At 37.4% G+C, this 19,194-nt stretch overlaps 1 protein-coding gene and 1 long non-coding RNA gene across 2 annotated transcripts in view; one reads left to right on the plus strand and one right to left on the minus strand.

The window, feature by feature from the left end:
* Positions 1–19,194, plus strand: part of LOC138152655 (uncharacterized) — a 106,897-nt gene that overhangs the window by 73,497 nt on the left and 14,206 nt on the right. The gene's annotated exons all lie outside the window — the stretch shown is intronic.
* The window catches only part of FBXW10B (F-box and WD repeat domain containing 10B), a 143,080-nt gene that overhangs the window by 56,489 nt on the left and 67,397 nt on the right, over positions 1–19,194 (minus strand). Inside the window, exons 6-7 of the mRNA XM_069076700.1 lie at positions 16,069–16,178; positions 13,750–13,871 (exon numbers count right to left, since the gene is read on the minus strand). Coding sequence (XP_068932801.1) covers positions 13,750–13,871; positions 16,069–16,178 — 232 coding nt within the window. The remainder of the gene's footprint in view (positions 1–13,749; positions 13,872–16,068; positions 16,179–19,194) is intronic.

Below are 19,194 nucleotides of genomic sequence, written 5' to 3' on the forward strand. Positions count from 1 at the left end.
TTTTTCTGAGATAAGGATTGCTACCCCTGCTTTTTTTTTTACTTTAGCTGAGGCCTGATATATTTTACTCCAGCCTTTTACCTTTATCCTGTGTGTATCCCCCTGTTTCAGATGTGTTTCTTGTAAACATGATATTGTAGAATTATGGTTTTTAATCCATTCTGCAATCCATCTCGGTTTTATGGAAGAGTTCATCCCATTCATGTTCACAGTTATTATTACTATCTGTCTCTTTCCCTCCATTCTATTCTCTCCCCTGTTTATGCTTTTACTTTTCTCCCCTTCTTCCATCCCCTCTGTAAGTTTTCCTTTTGACCACCGCTTCCTTCAGTATTCCCTTCTTTTCAGCCCCCCTCTCTTTTCTTCCCATTCCCCTTAACTTCCTCCCTCCCTTCTAACCACCTTCCCTCTTTCTTTGCCCTTCCCCCCTCCTACTGCCTGTAGGATATGAGAGCTTTTTATTCTTAATGTAGGATATTATTTCTTTTTTGAAACAAGTTTGACAAGAACAGATCTCATGCAAAACTCCTCTCCGTCCCCTCTTTCCCTCTCTTATGATACATTTTGTGTCTCTACTTGATAGAGTACTATACTTAACTCATTGTGTTATTCCCTCCTTGCACCAGAACCAATGAGGGAAAAGCTCATGTGATGCTCATCTCCCTTTCTTCTTTCCCTATACTATATTGTATTTATGCCTCTTTGTGTAGCATAACTTCTCCTTTTCGGCTTCATTCTTTCCTCTTCTTCCATTGCAGTACCTTTGTATCCCTTAATAAGGTTTTTTTTTAAATTGTCATTTTGTGTAATTTATACCAATATCCTCTATTTATCTATATAGAGTTTGCTCTTATTAAATAGCAGTGTGTGTGTGTTTTCCTTGTTTACATTTCTATGTCTCTCTTGCGTCTTGTAATTGGAGGTTGAATTTTCTATTGAGCTCTGGGTTTTTCATCAGGAAGGTCTGGAAATCCATTATATCATTGAATGACCATCTCCTTGCCTGGATAATTATCACCACTGGATAGGTGATCCTTGGTTATAACCCAAGTTCTTTCACCTTGTGAAAAATTATATTCGAGTTCCTCAAGTCTTTCAGTGTAGAAGCTGCCAGATCCTGTGCGATCCTCACTGTGGTTCCACAATATTTGAGTTGTTTTTTTTTTTCTTCCTGGCTGCTTGTGTTATTTTCTCCTTTACCTGGTAGTTCTGGAGTTTGGCCACAACATTTTGTGGACTTTTCAATTTGGGATCTCTTTTAGGAGGTGACCAGTAGATTCTCTCAATTTCTATTTTACCCTCTGGTTCTACTATCTCAGGGGAGTTTTCCTTGATGAACTCCTGGAAGATGTTTTCCAGGCTCCTTTTTCATTGTGATTTTCTGGTAGGCCTATGATTCTCAGATTATCTCTCCTGGATCTGTTTTCCAGGTCAGTTATTTTTCCACTAAGGTATTTTACCTCTTTTTCTAATTTTTCATTCTTGATGTTTTTTTTTTTTTAATTGATTCTTGGATCCCCATAGAGTTATTTGCTTCAATTTGGTTAATTCTAAATTTAGTGAATTATTTTCCTTGGTTATTGGAGTTTTTGGAGCTCCTTTTCCATATCACACATTTTTTTTTAAGGAGCTGTTTTCTTCACTGTAATGTTTTTCTAATTTTGCAATTTTGGTTTTAAAAGAATTATTCATTTCATCTTCTATCTTTCTAATTTGGTTTTTAAAGTTTTTTGAGCTCATCAAAGAAAGCATTCTGTGCCTGAGACCAGTTCCCTGTTGAGGCTTCAGCTGTGGGTGTGGAGTCAACACTCTCTCCCCCTGAATTTGGTTCCTCCCTCTCACAAAAGTAGGACTCCAGAGTCTTTGTCTTTGCAGTCTGCTTTTTACTCATTTTGAGGCAGGGCCCTAGCCATGCTCTTTCTTTAGGTTTCCCAAGCCTTTATTGTTTAAAGTTTTGCCCTGGGGCAATAATTACTATGTTTTCAGGGGGTGGGGGTGTTGTTGGAGTAGCTGGGGTTCACTCTGACATCTTGGTCCCTGGAAGTCCAGATAGGGGCTTTTTAAATTTCTAGGCTGTGGATTGGTAGTCCCAGGAGTAACTGCTTCCCCTGCCAGGGACTCTGCATTTGACTCTTGCCCTGCTCCTTCCCTGCTAGGGTGATAGGCCTGGCAGTAGACCTTGTGGTTGGTGGGTCAACTTGTGGCCTCGTTGATCAGGCCTAGTCTGGGACTGCGCGCCCCAGGCGTCAGGGCCTCTGGGCCGACCTGGGTTGTCTTCTGGGCTTCTGCACCAGCTGGGGTCATCTTCCAGGCCTCCTCACCAGCCAGGGTCATCTTCAGGGCCTCTAGAATGTATTTTTTATATACAGTGAAATGTTGATTTATAACTAGTTTCTATCATACTACTCTCCTGTTTTCCCAATAGCTTACATAAAAAGTATGCTCTTGCCCCACTGTCTTTGATCTTTGTGTTTGTGAAGCACTAGGCTACAATGCTCATTAGTTTTGTTTATATTGTATACCTGATCTGTTTCACTGATCAACATCTCTATGTCTTACCCAGTGCCAAACTCTTTTGATGATTATGGCTTTGTGGCATAGTGTGAGATCTAGTACTACTAGGCGTCCTTCCATCCTATTGGTTTTCATTAATTCTCTTGATAGTCTTGACCTTTTCTTCTTCCATTTGAATCTCTTTTTGTAGCTCTAGTAAAGCTTTAGTAGTTTTCCTAGCTCTAGTAAGTTTTTCATAGTGTGATTGGTCTGGCACTGAATAAGTAAGTTAATTTAGGTAATATTGTCATTTTTATTATATTGACTTGGCCACCTAAGAACTGTTAATACTTCTCCAATTATTTAGATCTATCTTTATGTAAATAGTGTCATATAGTTATTATGCACATCTTATCAGGTATTCTCCTAAGTATTTTATATTTTTATAGCTAATTTAAATGAATTTTTTTTCTATCTTTTCCTGCTGGATTTTATCGGTAATATACAGATATGCTGATGATTTGTGTAGGTTTATTTTATGTCTTACAACTTTACTGAAGTTGATGTTTCAATTGATTTTTTTAGTTGACTCTTTAGGGTTCTTTAAGTTAAACATCATGTTACTTAGAAAAAGTGATAATTTTGCTTCCTCTTTACCTATGCTTATTCTTTCAATTTCTTTTTCTTGTCTTACAATATAGTTATTGGTTCTAGCAGTATATTAAATAGTAATGGTAACAGTGGACTTCTTTACCCTGATCCTACTGGAAAATGCTTCTAGCTTGTCCATATGGCTGACAATATATAATGTTGACCCTTATTTTTAATTATTATTTTAAGGAAAGCTCTATTTATACTTATGCTTTCTGTTTTTTTTTTAACAGAATAGAATGTATTGTATTTTCAAAAGCTTTTTCTGCATCTTTCAAAAATATTGCTTTTGGGGTGGCTAGGTGGCTCAGCGAGTAAGAGCACTGACTCCAGTGTCAGGATGACCTGGGGATCAAATCTGGGTTCAGATACTCAGCACCACACCCAGAAATAACTGGCCATGTAACCTTGAGCAAGTTACTTAACCCCAATTGCTTTAAAAAAAAATATTGCTTTTGTAATTAATATGGTCAATTATCTTTACACTTTTCCTAATACTGAATTAGCTTGGCATTCTTTATATAAACTCAGCATGGTCATATTGTATATTCTTTGTGATTTGCCTCCTTGCTAACATTTTATTTACAAGTTTTCATCCAGGTTCACTAAAGATATTGGCCTATATCAAGGGTGGGGAACCTGCTGCCTTGAAGTCATATATTGTCCTCGAGGTTCTCAAGTGTGACTCTTTGACTGAATTCAAATTTCACAAAACAAATTTCCTTATCTATAGTTTTCTGTCACTATTCTAACTCTCTCTGATTTAGGTGTTAAATAATACCTTATTTGTGTCATAGGAAGAATTTGGTCAGACCCATTTGTTACTTATCTTTTTATACAATTCATGGGGTAATAGAGTTAATTGTTCTTTAAATGTTTGGTAGAATTTGCTTATAAATACATCTGCTCCTTATAAATCTATCTGGGCTTTTGGTGGGGAGGGGAGTAGTTTATTTATGGTCAGTTCAATTTCTTCTCCTTTTTTCTTTTTTTTTTCACTTTTCCAACATTTTGTTTAGTCATGTTGCTAGAAATCCAAGACATCCTATCTGAAATCAATTGCTTTATTAACTTTTGGTTTACATTATTCATTTCCACCAGATTTTAAGTTACAAATTTTTTCCCCCTTTTGCCCCTACCCACCACCCCAAAATAGTGATCCCACTGGATATCCCCCCTCCAATCTGCTCTCTCCTATATCTTCTCCCTTACCCCCTCCAACTTTCCAGTAGGGCACAATGGATCTCAATGCCCCAGTTTCTGTATATCTTATTTCCCATTTACATGTAAAATAATATTAATAATAGTGTGTGTGTGTGTGTGTGTGTATTTAAACATTTGACTCTAAAACTTTGAATTCCAGATTAATTCCCTTCCTTCCTTGTCACCTACCCTTACTGGGAAGATAAGCAATTCAGTATAGGTTGTATATGTGTAGCTATGCAAAACATTTCCATGGTGGATATATTGTAAAAGATATATTTTTTCCTCTCTATTTCTATTCTCTATTTTCCTCTATATTTCCCTCTCTCCTATCCCACTTCCCACTTGTTCTATTCTCTACTTTGATCCTGTCCCTTTTCAAAAGTGGGTGCTTCCAAATATCCTCCCCACCCAGGCTGCTATGCCTTCCATCATTCCCCCTCTCATCTCCTTCTCCTCTACTCTCCTGTAGTGTGAGATATCCTATTTAGTGTGTATGTCATTCCCTCCCTAAGCCAAATTAATAAGAATAAGGTTGACCCAATCCCTTTTGCCTTCCTGTTCTTCCCCTCCATTGTAACCATTTTGCCTTGCCTCTTCTATATGAGATAGTTTACCCCCTTCTGTCTTTCCCCATCTCCTCTCATTATATTCCTCTCTCACCTTTTGATTTCACCTTTTAAGTATCATCCTTTCCCATTAAACTGGTCCTGTGCCCTCTATCGATGTATACCTATGCATATATATATATATATATATATACACATATTCACATATGTATTCATATGCCCATATACCCTCCTATATAGACTATTTAGACTATTCAACTATTTTCATACTGAGAAAAGTTTCATCAGTTATAATTAACGTTTTTCCATGTAAGAATGTAAATAGTTCAACTTTGATAAGTTCCTTATTTTCCCTGTTTACCTTCTCACGCTTCTCTTGCTTCTTGTATCTGAATGTCAAATTTTCTATTCAACTCTGTTTTTTTTTTCAGCAAGAATGCTTGAAAGTCCTCTATTCCACTGAATAGCCATATTTTCCCCTGAAACATGATACTCAGTTTTGCTGGGTAGGTGATTCTTGGTTTTAATCACAGCTTCTTTGACCTTCAGAATATCATATCCCAAGCCCTTCGATCCCTCATTGTAGAAGCTGCCAGGTCCTGGTTATCTTGATTGTGTTTCAACAATATTCAAAAATTGTTTCTCCCTGGCTGTTTGTAATATTCTCTCCTTGATCTGGGAATTTCAGAATCTGGCTATAATATTCCTAGGAGTTTTCTTTTTGGGATCTTTTTCAGGAGGTGATTGGTGGGTTCTTTCAACCTCTATTTTGCCCTCTGGTTCTAAAACATCAGGGAAGTTTTCCTTGAGAATTTCTTGAAGGATGATTTCTAGGTTCTTTTTTTGATCATGGCTTTCAGGTAATCCAATAATTTTTAAATTGTCTCTCCTGGATCTATTTTCCAGGTCAGTGGTTTTTCTAGTGAGACATTTCACATTGCCGTCTATTTTTTTTCACTTGTTTGGAACTGTTAAATAGTATCTTGATTTCTCATAAAGTCACTAGCTTCCATTTGTGCCAATCTAATTCTGAAGGAATGATTCTCTTCAGTGAGCTTTTGAGATTCTTTTTCCATCAGGCAAATTCGGCTTTTAAAGGCATTCTTCTCCTCATTGCCTTTTTGAGACTCTTTTGCCATTTGAGTTAGTCTATTTTTTTAAAGCAATTGGGGTTAAGTAACTTGCTCAAGGTTACACAGACAGGTTTTTCTGGGTGGGTGCTAAGTGTCTGAGCCCAGATTCTATCCCCCAGGTCATTCCAACACTGGGGCCGGTGCTCTTGCTCATTGTTCTACCTGGCTGCCCCAAGTTAGTCTATTTTTAAGGTGTTATTTTCTTCAGTCAGGTTGTTGACTCTCATTTCATAATTTTCTTGCATTGTTCTCATTTCTCTTCCCAATTTTTCCTCCACTTCTCTTATTTGCTTTTCAAAATCCTTCTTAAGGTCCTCTATGGCCTGTAACCAGCTCAAATTTTTTTTGGAGCTTTTGGTGCAGGAGTTCTGACTTCAATGTCTTCCTCCTGTTCCATGCTTTCATCCTCTTTGTCCCCAAAATAGGAGTGTAAAGTTGTGTTGCTCTGTTTGTTTTGTGTCCTTTGCCTGGTCATGTTGCCACTCATTTTCTTGACTTTTGGATTTTTTGCCACAGTAGGACTCTTCCACCAGACAGGGGAGCTTTCATCCCAAATGCCGGGGTTTCTCAGCTGCCAAAATTACTAGTTGGGTGCCCTCTCTGAACCCTCCACATGATCTGGCAAGCTGGTCACACACCCCAGGACCTCCACCCTAGACCACAATCCAGATCCAAGCAGGTTAAAGCAAGAGCAATTACCCCTCATACTGGTTGCTTGGTCCCCCTACAGTCTGCAGGGCCAGGAGATGAAGCAGCCACATGTGGCTGCAGCTGCACAGCTGTGGTTACTCAGCCACTTCTTGCCACAGGGGCAAAGGCTGGATCGCTTAGAATTCCCAGGTCCTAAAGTCCACACTATACTGACCTCTTACTTTGTCCTTAGCATCTATGGGTTGATTATTCTGGAAACCGCCACAGCTGCTCGTGATTTGAAGTCCCTCCAGCCAATGATTGGTCAGGCCTGCCCTGGGGCTACAGCCCTCGGCTGGCTTGGGGCTGCACTCAGCTCCCAGAGTGCTGCGCTGGCCGCCCCCCTGCCTGTCTGTCCTCAGCGGGAGGTTATCTTCTCTGAGTCATTTTGTGTGTTCTGTAGCTCCAAAGTTTCTTCAGAGTCACCTTGTACATGAATTAGGGTAGGTGGAAGCTGGAGCCCTGTGGAAGTCTTGTTTCTACTCCGCCATCTTGACTCCCTCCCCTCCCCAATTTCTTTTTCTAAGATAGGGTTATCTATGTACTTTATTTCCTGTTCTATTAATCTGACAATTGATTTTTGTTAAATATTCAACAATTTCATTTAGATTGTCAGTTTTATATTCATATAGTTGGGTAAAACAGCTCCTAGTAATTTCTTTATCTTTTCTTATTGGTTGTTAATTTGCCTTTTACATTTTTTGATAATTTGGTAATTTGATTTTATTTTCTCTTTATAAATCAAGTTAGCTATTAATTCATTTATTTCATTATTTGTACGTTTTAAAAATCAGTTTCTTGAAAATGAGGAGAGAAATGAAAGGTGGTTGTTATTCAATGGCAGCAGCTCACAACCATGGCAGCAAAAGGTTTCTGCTATATCTGCATTTTTCCTATTCAAGACTAGGAGAGATGATCTCTAAATGGACAAGTGGAGAGATGTGTGGCTGTTGTGTGTGTGTGTTTTTTTTAATTATGGATGCTTACTCCAGAAACAAGAATGCTAAGAGGAAAAAAAAGCAACTATGTAGAAAAGGCAGTCCCTACCCCATTCCTGCCTTATTTTCACTTTGTATTTCAAAAAATTCTATTAAACTATATTTAATGATATTTTTATAAATATCTGTAGTTATTTATCCTTATATTAATTGTTTTCCCCCCCTTTTTGCAGCATGAGGGAATGGGTCTCACATAAGATATTGTAATCTTTTCCTAGTGCAGGGCTGAGAGCTCAATCTCTAGCCCATTATTGGAGAATTTTGCTCTCTAATTGATGGCATCAGAATGAGCCATTTCATAACCACACTTCCAAGTGAAGAATTACTATGAGTCCAGGCTATATTTATAAATCTGTCCCACAGACATAAGACTATAGCAACTGGATGTTACAATAGAATCCACAGGTAGATGTCTGGAAAAAAAAGTCCTGGAGGTGGGGTGTGGGTTGAGTGGGTGGAGCAGAAATGCCATAGCCCAAATACAGACCTTTCAGGTTAATGAAAATACTGCAAGATCCTGAGAGAAAGTTTAAATACAAGGAGCCACAGTTAGGATCACACAAGACTATGTTGTAACTATAGGAGAAAAGAAAGGAAATCAAATAAAATATATCAAAAGGCAAAAACAAAAACAGGATTATAATCAAGAACAATATCCAGCAAAACTGAGCATTATTATTTGCAGTAGGGAAAAATTAGAATGCTTTCTTAATAAATACAGGAGTATAGCAAGAAGTTCCCTTTCCCCATAATTTGTCATAGTTCTAAATATTTTAGCAATCACTAGAGAAAAAAAATAAAGGCATAAATATAGACTAAAGTGAAGAAAAGCTATTTCTACTTGCTAATAACATGATTATTAATTTATTTAGAAAACTTCAGAGCACCTAGAAAAAACCCAATTGGTTCTATTAATAATATTAGTAAAGTTGGAGGAAAAAGAATGTAATACCATAAAAATAATCAGCATTTCTAAATAGCAAGAATAAAATCTAGGATAACATAATAGAAAGGAAAGACTCATTGAAAATGACTACAGAATGCATAAAGTACCTGGTAATCACTCTACCAATACTTAAGACATATGTATGTCCTACACTCTCTGATCCTAATTAATATAGCTTACAATGACTATGATATCTGATGTCATTATCAGGTGAAATCACCTCTTTTATGGAAATACAGAATCAATCAATGAATCAAAGCTGTAAAGTAGGTATGACCTGAATGAAAACAGATGATGCCACTGAGAAAATGGCTTCTGCATGAAAAAGCAAACCAGTTTAGAATTCTTCATTTCAATAGCAGACCAGCCTAGTAAAGCATACCAAGCCAAACTCCTGATAAAAAAAATCACTTTGGACTGGGGAGGGAATGAATTCCTGTCTCCTCCCCCTAGGCCCAAACTCTGAAAGATCACTGACCTTGGGAGTCCAACAGAGACCTAAAAAATGGAGGACTTCATGACACCTCCATGAAGAGAGAATAAGACATTCAATAACCAGGATTCTTTAACCACATGTATTTTCTAAGGTTCACAGAGACATTTGTATTGAAAAGGAATGTTACAGACTTTTGATAATTTTTTTTGTACCAACTGTTTTTACTATACCATCTCAGTAAATGTCCTTTTCTAAAAGCTAAATAAGTCTAACTGGCTGGTATGGAGAGAACACAGTATGGAGGTTCATGAGGTATATTACTAGACACTAGAGTCCCAAAGGGAGAAGCAGCCAGCCAACCTCAGGAAATTCAATCTGGCTGTGAGAATGGGGGTTAGGGAACTGAAACCAGAGGACTGATTGTTCAGCCCTTGAACACCCTTGAAACAATAAACACTTAAACAATTGCAAAGATGTTCAATGCCCATGGTTAAGCCATGCCAATGTAATATAAATGATGTTACAATCTAAAATAATTTACAGATTTGGTGATTTACTAAATATTTAATACAAAACACATCTGTTGTTTGATAAAGCTAAAAAATATCAAGAACTAGACAGTACCATGGTTTGCCTTCATGGCAGCATTATTCTTTATATTGGAATAATTATATACCTACTTTATGTACCCACCTACTTTATAGAGTTGGATAAAATAATAGGCACTTAGGTAGAAGAAGGAATACAGTTTCAAACTCCTAGTCAAGGAAGACTTGACTTGAAAGATCAAATCTTCCCTCAAGCATTTACTATCTGTGTAACAGTGTGTTGTCATGTCTGAATGTTAGAACCTCTTCAAGTCTCAATTTCCTCATCTGTAAAATGAGGATAACTTCATAGGGTTTCTATAAGAGAAATATATATATATATATACACACACACATACATATATACATGTATATATATTACACACATATATGTGTATATGACTAAATGTATATATATGCATATACACATACATATATGCAAATATGTGTGTGTATAACAAAGTGCTTTGAAAACCTGAAATTACTATATAAAAGTTAATAATGAAATTCACTTGGAGGAACAAAAGGTCTAGAATCTCAAGGGAAAAGATCTTTATTTTTTTATTCTACTTAATAGAATTTTGTTTTTTTCCCAAGTACATGTAAAGATAGTTTTCAACACTCATTTTTATAAGATTTTGAGTTCCAAATTTTTTTCTCCCTTCCTCGCCTCCCCAACCCTCTCCCTAAGACAGCAAGCAGTCTGATAGAGGCTATGAATGTACAATCATATTAAATAAACAGGAAAAGATTTTTTTTAAAGCAGGAATGAAGAGGGAGTAATACTTCCAGACTTCATATGATATTGCAAAGTAGTCATCATTGAAGCTATTTAGTATTATCTATAAAAAAGAAAAGTACATCAGTGGGAAAAATAACAGAAATTGAACTCATTAATTAAGTGTTCAATAAAGAACCTAAATTGCTTGGGGGAAAACTTCTTATTTTACAACATCTCTGAGAAAACTGGACAGCAGTTTGGCAGAAATTAAGTTCAGACAAACATCTTATACCACAATATTCTCAAAATGGATGCATGAGCTGAATACTAAAAGTCAACCATAAAATTAAAAAAAATAATGTAACTTTAGACACAATTATTCACCCTCTTCTCCTTGCTATACCACTCTCTAGGTTTTTGAAGATCACTCTCTCCTTGTTCTTCAATCTGTCAGACCATTCGGGTCTGACCTTTAGGTTCAGGATCCTTCTTGGTCTCCTTGGCTGGATCCTCCTCCAAGTCATGCCTTTTAATATAGGTGTCCTTCCCAGTTCTGTCCTGGGCAGTCTTCTATTCTTCTCTATACTAATTCACTTAGTGATCTCAATAGCTCCCATGGATTTAATTACTACCTCTATGCTGATGATTCTCATATCTATCTATCCTGCCCTAACCTCTCTCATACTGGATGGCAAAAGACATCTTAAGCTCCATATGTCCAATATTGAACTCATTATGTTTCCCCCCTACACATTCTCCCCTTTTAAACTTTCCTATTACTATCAGAAGAAATAACATCCTCCCAGTCCCCTAGGTTTGCAACCTAGGTATCATCCTGGACTCCTCATTATCTCTCATCTTCCATATCTAATCTTGCCAAGACCTGTTGATTTCAATTTTGCAACATCTTTTGAATATGCCTCTTCTCCTGTGATGCTGTCACCAACCTAGTGTAGGCTTTCATTGCCTCATACTTGTGTTACTGTTAATAGACTTGGGTTTGTCTGCCTTGAGTCTCTCCCCATTTCAATCTGTTTTCCAATCAGCTGCCAAAGTGATTTGACTAAAGTTCCAGTCTGACTATGTCACCCCCTCCTCTTCCCCACCCACCTTGGTTCGCCAGCCAATAAACTCCCTGTCTCTCCAAGATCAAATAAAAACTACTTTGGCCTTCCCAACTTCTTCATTTTTCTAGTCTTCTTCCACTTTATTCCATAATATTTGATCCAGTGACACTGTTCTCTTTGCAGTTCTTTGAAGAAAACACTATTTCTCAGCTCTGGACATTTTCTCTGGTTGTCTCTCATGCCTGAAATGCTCTCCCTACTCATTTCTGCCTGCTGGCTTCCCTGGTTTCCTTCATGTCCCAACTAAAATCCCATTTTCTAGAGGAAGTTTTTCCCAACTCCTCATTTCTAATTCTCTTTTAATTATTTCTTATTGTTCCACTATATAGCTTGTTGGTACATATTTCTTTGTTTTCCCTTTCAGATTGTGAACACCTTGAAGGCAGGTACTGTCTTTTTTGTACTTGGTACAAGTTCTGGTACATAGCAGGAGTTAATAAATGTTTATTGTCTGACTGAATGCCTATACTGTAGACTGAGAAATAATGAGTATGGTGATCACTGAAATTCCTATCTTCATATTGGAAGATTATAAAATGAAAGAAGCAGGAACAGGAAAATAATATTTACACTGACTATAACAACATAAATTGAAAGGAAAACAACAGCAACAACAAAACTGAATTCTTTGTAATTATAATGACCAACCTTTGCTGCAGAAGAGCTGAAAAATACACCTCTTTCCCTTCTTTGCAGATTGTGAGTGAACATTGCATGTCCTATTGTTGTACCTCACCCCATTCTTTCCCATCCCCCAACCAGCTCTCCCTCATGGAAGTGAGCAGGCTGCCAGGTTCAGCTCTACCCTCCCTTAACCCCAGCTCTCCTTCACGTTCCTGCTTACATAATACCTAACCATTGGCTGTGTGGTGTCCCTTTAAAAGATGAGGCTTTACCTGAGATTGCCACTGTATGATTTGGGAGGTACCCGGACAACCAGCATGTGGCCTGATAAGCCAACATGGTGCAAATAAAGGGTTCAATTCTAAATTGCTATTTGGATCTTGCTCGTGTTTTCTGGGTACAACACCATCAGATTTAGTTAATGTGTTCATTGGTTTTCCTGAACTACTTTTTCCTCTCTTCATTTAAAAAAATATTTATTACAACAAATACCTCCCAGGGTACAGGAAAGGGAATAAATATGGAAATTAAGGTGATAAAAAGCAAAGAAATATCAATAATTATTTTTAAAACAAAGATCAAATGCATGTCTTTCCAATAAAAGGGATCCTGGGCTAAAGCAAAACCCACAAAAATTACAATTCTTAGGCTCTAAATTAAAATTTATAGTCAATTTTTGGTAAGTTGAACAGTAGGGACCTCAGAAAAACAGTGAGAGTTAGTGGGGGAAAAAATTGAGTTCTGACTCAAGAGGCTTGGTTTCAAATATCACTCTGGGGTTTACTATCTGTATTTGACCTTGGACAAATGACTTAGGCTCTCTGTTTTTCAGTTTCCTCACCCCCTAAAAGGGGGGAAGTAGACTCTAACATCTCTTTCAGAACTAAAACTATATAATCTCTCAACTTCTACCACAGCTCCCAACCTCAGAAGCCTAATGCTAATGCACATGCCTCTGCCATCCCCTGTTCAGTTCCCAAATACTGTCTTGCCCTCCTTTGGTCTATGACTTTACCCTGACACCTCCAGTCTTTCCCATTTTACCCTCCAAAATGGCCATAGTTATGACCAGATAAGCAAGTTTGGGGAAAGAGGAAATTAGAAGTGAACCTGCACATCATAAGATATATTGCTAATTGTGCATGACATATACATGCCTATACCAGTTATGATGCAAATCTTGGGGGATGATGAGTAACTCCAAAATCCAATGCCCAAATTTTATGATTCTGTGAATCATGAAGCACCTTGTTTTGCAATATTGTAATTCATGTACTAAATAATATTACATGTTATAGTTGTCTATGTCTGACTTCCCTGCCTACTAAAATGTAAACTCTAGGAGGGTAAGGACTGTGTTTTATCTAAACTTTGTAGTATCTCTCCCAGTCCTCCCACAGAATACTGCATAAAATCATTGCTAAATTGATATTTGTTGAATCAATTAATGAGAGAATGTAAGGTAATAATTTAGGAAGGATCTGTACAAATTTGACAGGCCTAAAAGTATTATGAAAACACAAGATTTGGAAATTTTTTTGAAAGACCAATTTAAAGCATATGTTTCTGACCTTTCACCTGGCAATCCTTTGATCCTGATACAAGTTTGTTCTCATGTAAGTCCAAGCAAGTGATAGTGCCCATATGGCCATTAAAGATTTTTGTACAAATCCCAGTTTCAATATTCCAATATCTGCAGAAATCAAGCCAAAAAAGAACAATTTTAAGTAAGTTTCTTTAGGCTGATAGTTTGGCAGAGCTCTTGAATTATCAATAACAAGTTTAATGTTTAAGGTCTTGAGTTAAGAAGAATCTGATCCTCAGGAAGTAACTGTAACTCTATAAAAGTTTTTCTTAAGAAGCTCCAAATGTTTCACATAAACTCTTAAAATATTTTAGAAAGGTGGGTAAGGACAAGTATTAGTAACTTCATTCTTTAAATAAAATGAATGACATCATCTATTGAGTCAACCATGGTATAGAAAAAATACACTCAATGTGGAGTCAGAAAAAACTGTTGCTACTACCCTAGATAGTCTTGGGCAATTTTACTTAACCTCTCTGGACTTCAGTTTACTCATTTGTAAAAAGAGAGATTAGATCAGATAATCCCCAATTTACGTCCTTTCACTTGCCCCTGACAGAATTTGATCTCAGCAGTATTGACTTCTCACGCTGAAATGGAAAGGGTTTTCAGCTTGGAATCAAAAGACCTGGTTTCTTTTTTTTTTTTTTTTTGGCAAGGGAGCTTCACTTTTATTTTATGTTTTTCTTTTTTGCTTTTTTTTAAACTTTAAGTTCCTCCTTCTTTTTCCCCCTCATTGAGAAGGCAGATAATTTAGTATAGATTGTTCATATGCAGTCATGTAAAACATTTCCATATTAGCCATGTTGCAAAAGAAAACACGAACCCTAAAAAGAAGAATAAAGAAAGGTAAAAAAGGGGCGGCCAGGTGGCTCAGCAAGTAAGAGCACTGGCTCCAGTGTCAGGATGACCTGGAGATCGAATCCCAGGCTCAGACACTCAGCACCCACCCAGAAACACCTGGTCGTGTAACCTTGAGCAAGTTACTTAACCCCAATTGCTTAGGGGCGGCCAGGTGGCTCAGTGAGTAAGAGCACCAGCTCCTGTGTCAGGATGACCTGGAGATCGAATCCCGGGCTCAGACACTCAGCACCACACCCAGAAATAACTGACCATGTAACCTTGAGCAAGTTACTTAACCCGGATTGCTTAAAAAAAAAAAAAAGGAAAAAAGCACACTTCAATCTACATTTAAACTCTATCAGTTCTTTCTCTATAGGTGAATAGCATTTTTCATTATGAATCCTTTGAAATTGTTTTAGATCATTGCCTTGCTGAGAATAGCTAAGTCATTCATAGTTGATCATAATACAATAGAGCTGTTATTGTGTACAATGTTCTCCTGGTTCTGTTTATTTCACTTTGCATCAGTTCATGTAAGTAGAAGACCTAGTTTATAGTCTCAGGTCTTCTACTAAATGGCTATGTGACCTTGGGCAAATTTCTCTGAGCCTCAATTCCCTCATCTGTAAAATGGTTATAATAACATTTTTATCACTTACTTTAAATATTCACTGGGACTCATCAAATGAGATGATATATAGGAAAGTACTGCTTAGCTATTAAGCACTATATAAATGAAAGCTATTATTATTCACCTTTAAGGTGGAAATCCAATTTTCCCTATCTTATGTTTTCAAAGTCTCACTATTTAGCTACATCACAATGTTCAACTAGTTAGCTGCATTTCCTTAGAGCCTAACATAGTACACTTCAAGTCACTAGTATTCTGAGAGAATAAATATCTATCTCAGCACCAAATTTGCTACCAGAGAATCACTGGACACAGAAAGTTTGTTGGTGTTTATAATCACTGAGACCACTTGCCTGATACTCAAATCATAACTTCCACTCAGTAAAAAAGATTCTTTCTCACAGAGTATGAGTGCCCGAACACTCCCTGCATGTCCTCGAAAATAAGTGGGCACGTTGTGTATTTGATTAATGTCCAGTAGCAATATCTTCCTGTTGACAGTCATTGCGACAAATTTTCCACCACAAAAGTGAATGACCCTGGAATTGTCCCACCTTGATTTAAAGAAAAAATAAACCATCATCTGCGAAGGAGAACAGTGATAATATAGCAATGCAAAGGTTGTTGAGGAGAAGGGAAATACTTGGGAATAATGACTTCAATGCAAAGAATTTGATCAATGAAATAATTGGAAAAATCTATGTCTTCCATAAGATTAGAAATCATAAGGGATAGGACAACGACAATGTGTGTTGATGACTATGTAACCAGAAGTGCCGTGTGTTTGGATTCAAACAATATTGAAGGAATATGTTTTGTCTGAGCACATACCTGTCAGAAAGGATTTGGATGTTATAGTTGCCACAAAAGATATTTCTTTCTTCCATTTGGACTGTTACAGTCTCCTGACCCTGGTATGCTGCCCATATATTGTACTCAACCTAACAAAGGAAAAACTAAGGATCAAAAGTAGGTTAAGACTTTTAGGTTCCTTTTTGCAAAGTCTTTACTAATACAAAAATATACCACATTGAAGATCCATATTGATTATATTGGAAAGGACTCATTGGATTTTAGCTGGTAAAAGGTCAGTAAAAGCCCACTGAAGGCACTGTTATCCTAAATGAAATCAGAATCTAAAGCTAAGGATCCTCCTAAACATAGAGATATGGAATGTCCTAAGAGACTATGTTCCAACTATAGTAACCTGCTCACCTAATTTCTCTCTCTTTTTTTATGGTAGTTTCAGATTTTTTTTTTTTGCTTTTTTGTTTGTTTGTTTTGGAGGGCATTTGGGGTTAAGTGACTTGCCCAAAGTCATGCAGCTAGTAATTGGGTCAAGTGTCTGAGGCCAGATTTGAACTCAGGTCCTCCTGAATCCAGGGTCGGTGCTCTATTCACTGAACCACCTAGCTGCCCTGCCTAGTTTCTTTTTTAATGATTTCATCTGGAGCTATTACCATGAATTTATATAAATAAATAATTTTACAAAAAATCACAGACTTCTATTTGGAATGTCCCTGGTTGAAAACTAATGGGTTTCATCTTTATAGTAAAATAGTATCTTCTGACTTTTTGTGCAATAGTACTCCAAAGTTCTGTCTTGAGAACCCGTTTTATGGTTCAAAAATATTTACAGTCATGCTCAGAGTTTAATTACCACCCCAAGCAAACTCGTTTCTTGCTCTTGATCTTTGGTTGACACATAGAGAGGGCTAAGAGGTCTTTGTTACAGCTACTCAGCATTGTTTTATTGAACATCACTGCAAGTTAGGAAATATATCTAGCCATCAGTAAACATTAAAAGTCCTTATTCTCAGTATTGAGGCTGGCAGTGTCTCTCTCTCTTTTTTAAAGTAATTGGGGTTAAGTAACTTGCTCAAGGTTACACGGCCAGATATTTTGTGTGGGTGCCAAGTATCTGAGGCCAAAACCAATCCCAGGTCTCCTGAAGCTGGGGCCGGTGCTCTTACTCATTGTGTCACCTGGCCTCCCCAAATGATGGTGCAACTCCCAAGAACTTTATCATTATTGGCTTTTTTGATTTTTTTTTAGAGGGCAGTTGGAATTAAGTGACTTGCCCAAGGTCACATGGCTAGTTTTTATGTTAAGTGTCTGAGGCCAGATTTGAACTCAGGTCCTCCTGACTCCAGGGCCAGATCTCTATTTACTGCATCACCTAGCTGCCCCTGGTAGTGTCTCTTGCCACTGAATGAATGTTTTCTAGGGTTTTGAAGCCATAGCATTACAGATGAAAATAGGTCTACTATAGTGCATAGCTACATTTATCTCTCAAGTCTAATATTATAAAGAATGGGAAAAAATCATTAATCTGTCATTGAGTTGCCACATTAACTCAAATCAATCAGGCAAAGGCACAAGAAACTATCAATAGCACCCTGGCAGGATGGGACATGGCTGGTGCTCACTAGAATAGTTAATACATCTTTCTCCACACTTCTCTCTCTCTTTTGTTACTTGCTTCTGCATCTTCCTGCACAATTTTGCTACAGTTCAATTGTCCAAACTCATGTTTGGGCACTGAAACTAAGGCAAAAGTGTCCATTAATAGCATTTCAGGGAAACCCATGGGTTATGTCTCACAGTAAAATTTTGGAATCCCTTCATATCTTATAAAGTACATCAGCACCTCTATAAATCTATGCATATAAATTACTTATTATTTAACAGTTATAGGTAAGTATCTCAACTACAAAGAACTCATGAAGTACATACTATCCACAATAGAATTGCATGCAGCAATCATGAGTGCATGCATAAAATATGTAATATATAAAACAATATTGCACACAACATACCAAGTACATAATTATTATTTACAATCCATAATTCACAGCATCACATAACAGAGGCATTAACTAGTCATATGAAGAATCAAAATATATACATATATCAGAAAAGTATACTCTAGACTAAATAAATACGTCTCAGACAAAACATAACAATAAATATTATGGATACAAAGCACATTTTACATACATGTTGTGTAATCTCTTCATCCCAGTTTCTCAGTCCTTCATTGTCTATTTTTTTTAAAGCAATTGGGGTTAAGTAACTTGCTCAAGGTTACACGGCCAGTTATTTCTGGGTGTGGTGCTGAGTATCTGAGCTGGGATTCGATCCCCAGGTCATCCCGACACTGGAGCCGGTGCTCTTACTCGCTGTGCTACCTGGCCGCCCCCATTGTCTATTTTTAACCTTGTAATTTGCTTCTGTGTTTTTCAAGAAAGTTCATACCAGTCTAAGGAAACAGTCTCATGATGTATATTCAGCAAATAGGTCAACTGGCTAAATATTCTTGGTATATCTATAGTGAGATGATATCAGCTCTATATCTCTGGCATTCACTAGACCTACTGGATTAGACAATCCTAATCCTGAATTTGTGGAAGGTCCAGGATAGTTATCAATGTCTCTCTCTTCTATCAATGCCTTTTGTTTCCTCTGCTGCATTATTAAGCAGGAAGGTGACTGCCTCTGTATTACCTCTCTACTTAGAGGTTCCCTCTTCAAGTCTCCAGCTCTCTACACCACCACCTCCACCACCGTACCACTAGGACATGCTTTTCTGACCTTCCTGATCTTCTAGACTAGGAGTTCATAAACTTTTTGTGTGTCATGGACTCCTTTGGCAATCTGGGGAAATCTCAGAATTTTTTTATAGGATTTTATTTTTTCCAATTATATGAAGAGACAGTTTTTAACATTCATTTAAAAAAAAATTGAGTTCCAGGGGTGGCTACGTGGTGCAGTGAGTAAACAGCCAACCCCGGAGTCAGGAGGACCCGAATTTGGTTCTGGCCTCAGACACTTAACACACACACACACACACACACACACACACACACACACACACACAAACTAGCCATGTAACCTTGGGCAAGTTACTTAACCCCAATTGCCCCCCCCCCCCCCCAAAAAAAAAAAAAAAAAAAA

Source organism: Petaurus breviceps, unplaced genomic scaffold, assembly GCF_028583685.1.
Source record: "Petaurus breviceps papuanus isolate PSGF00001 unplaced genomic scaffold, PetGlider_PUasm1.0 90925, whole genome shotgun sequence".
NCBI classification, from domain to species: domain Eukaryota; kingdom Metazoa; phylum Chordata; class Mammalia; order Diprotodontia; family Petauridae; genus Petaurus; species Petaurus breviceps.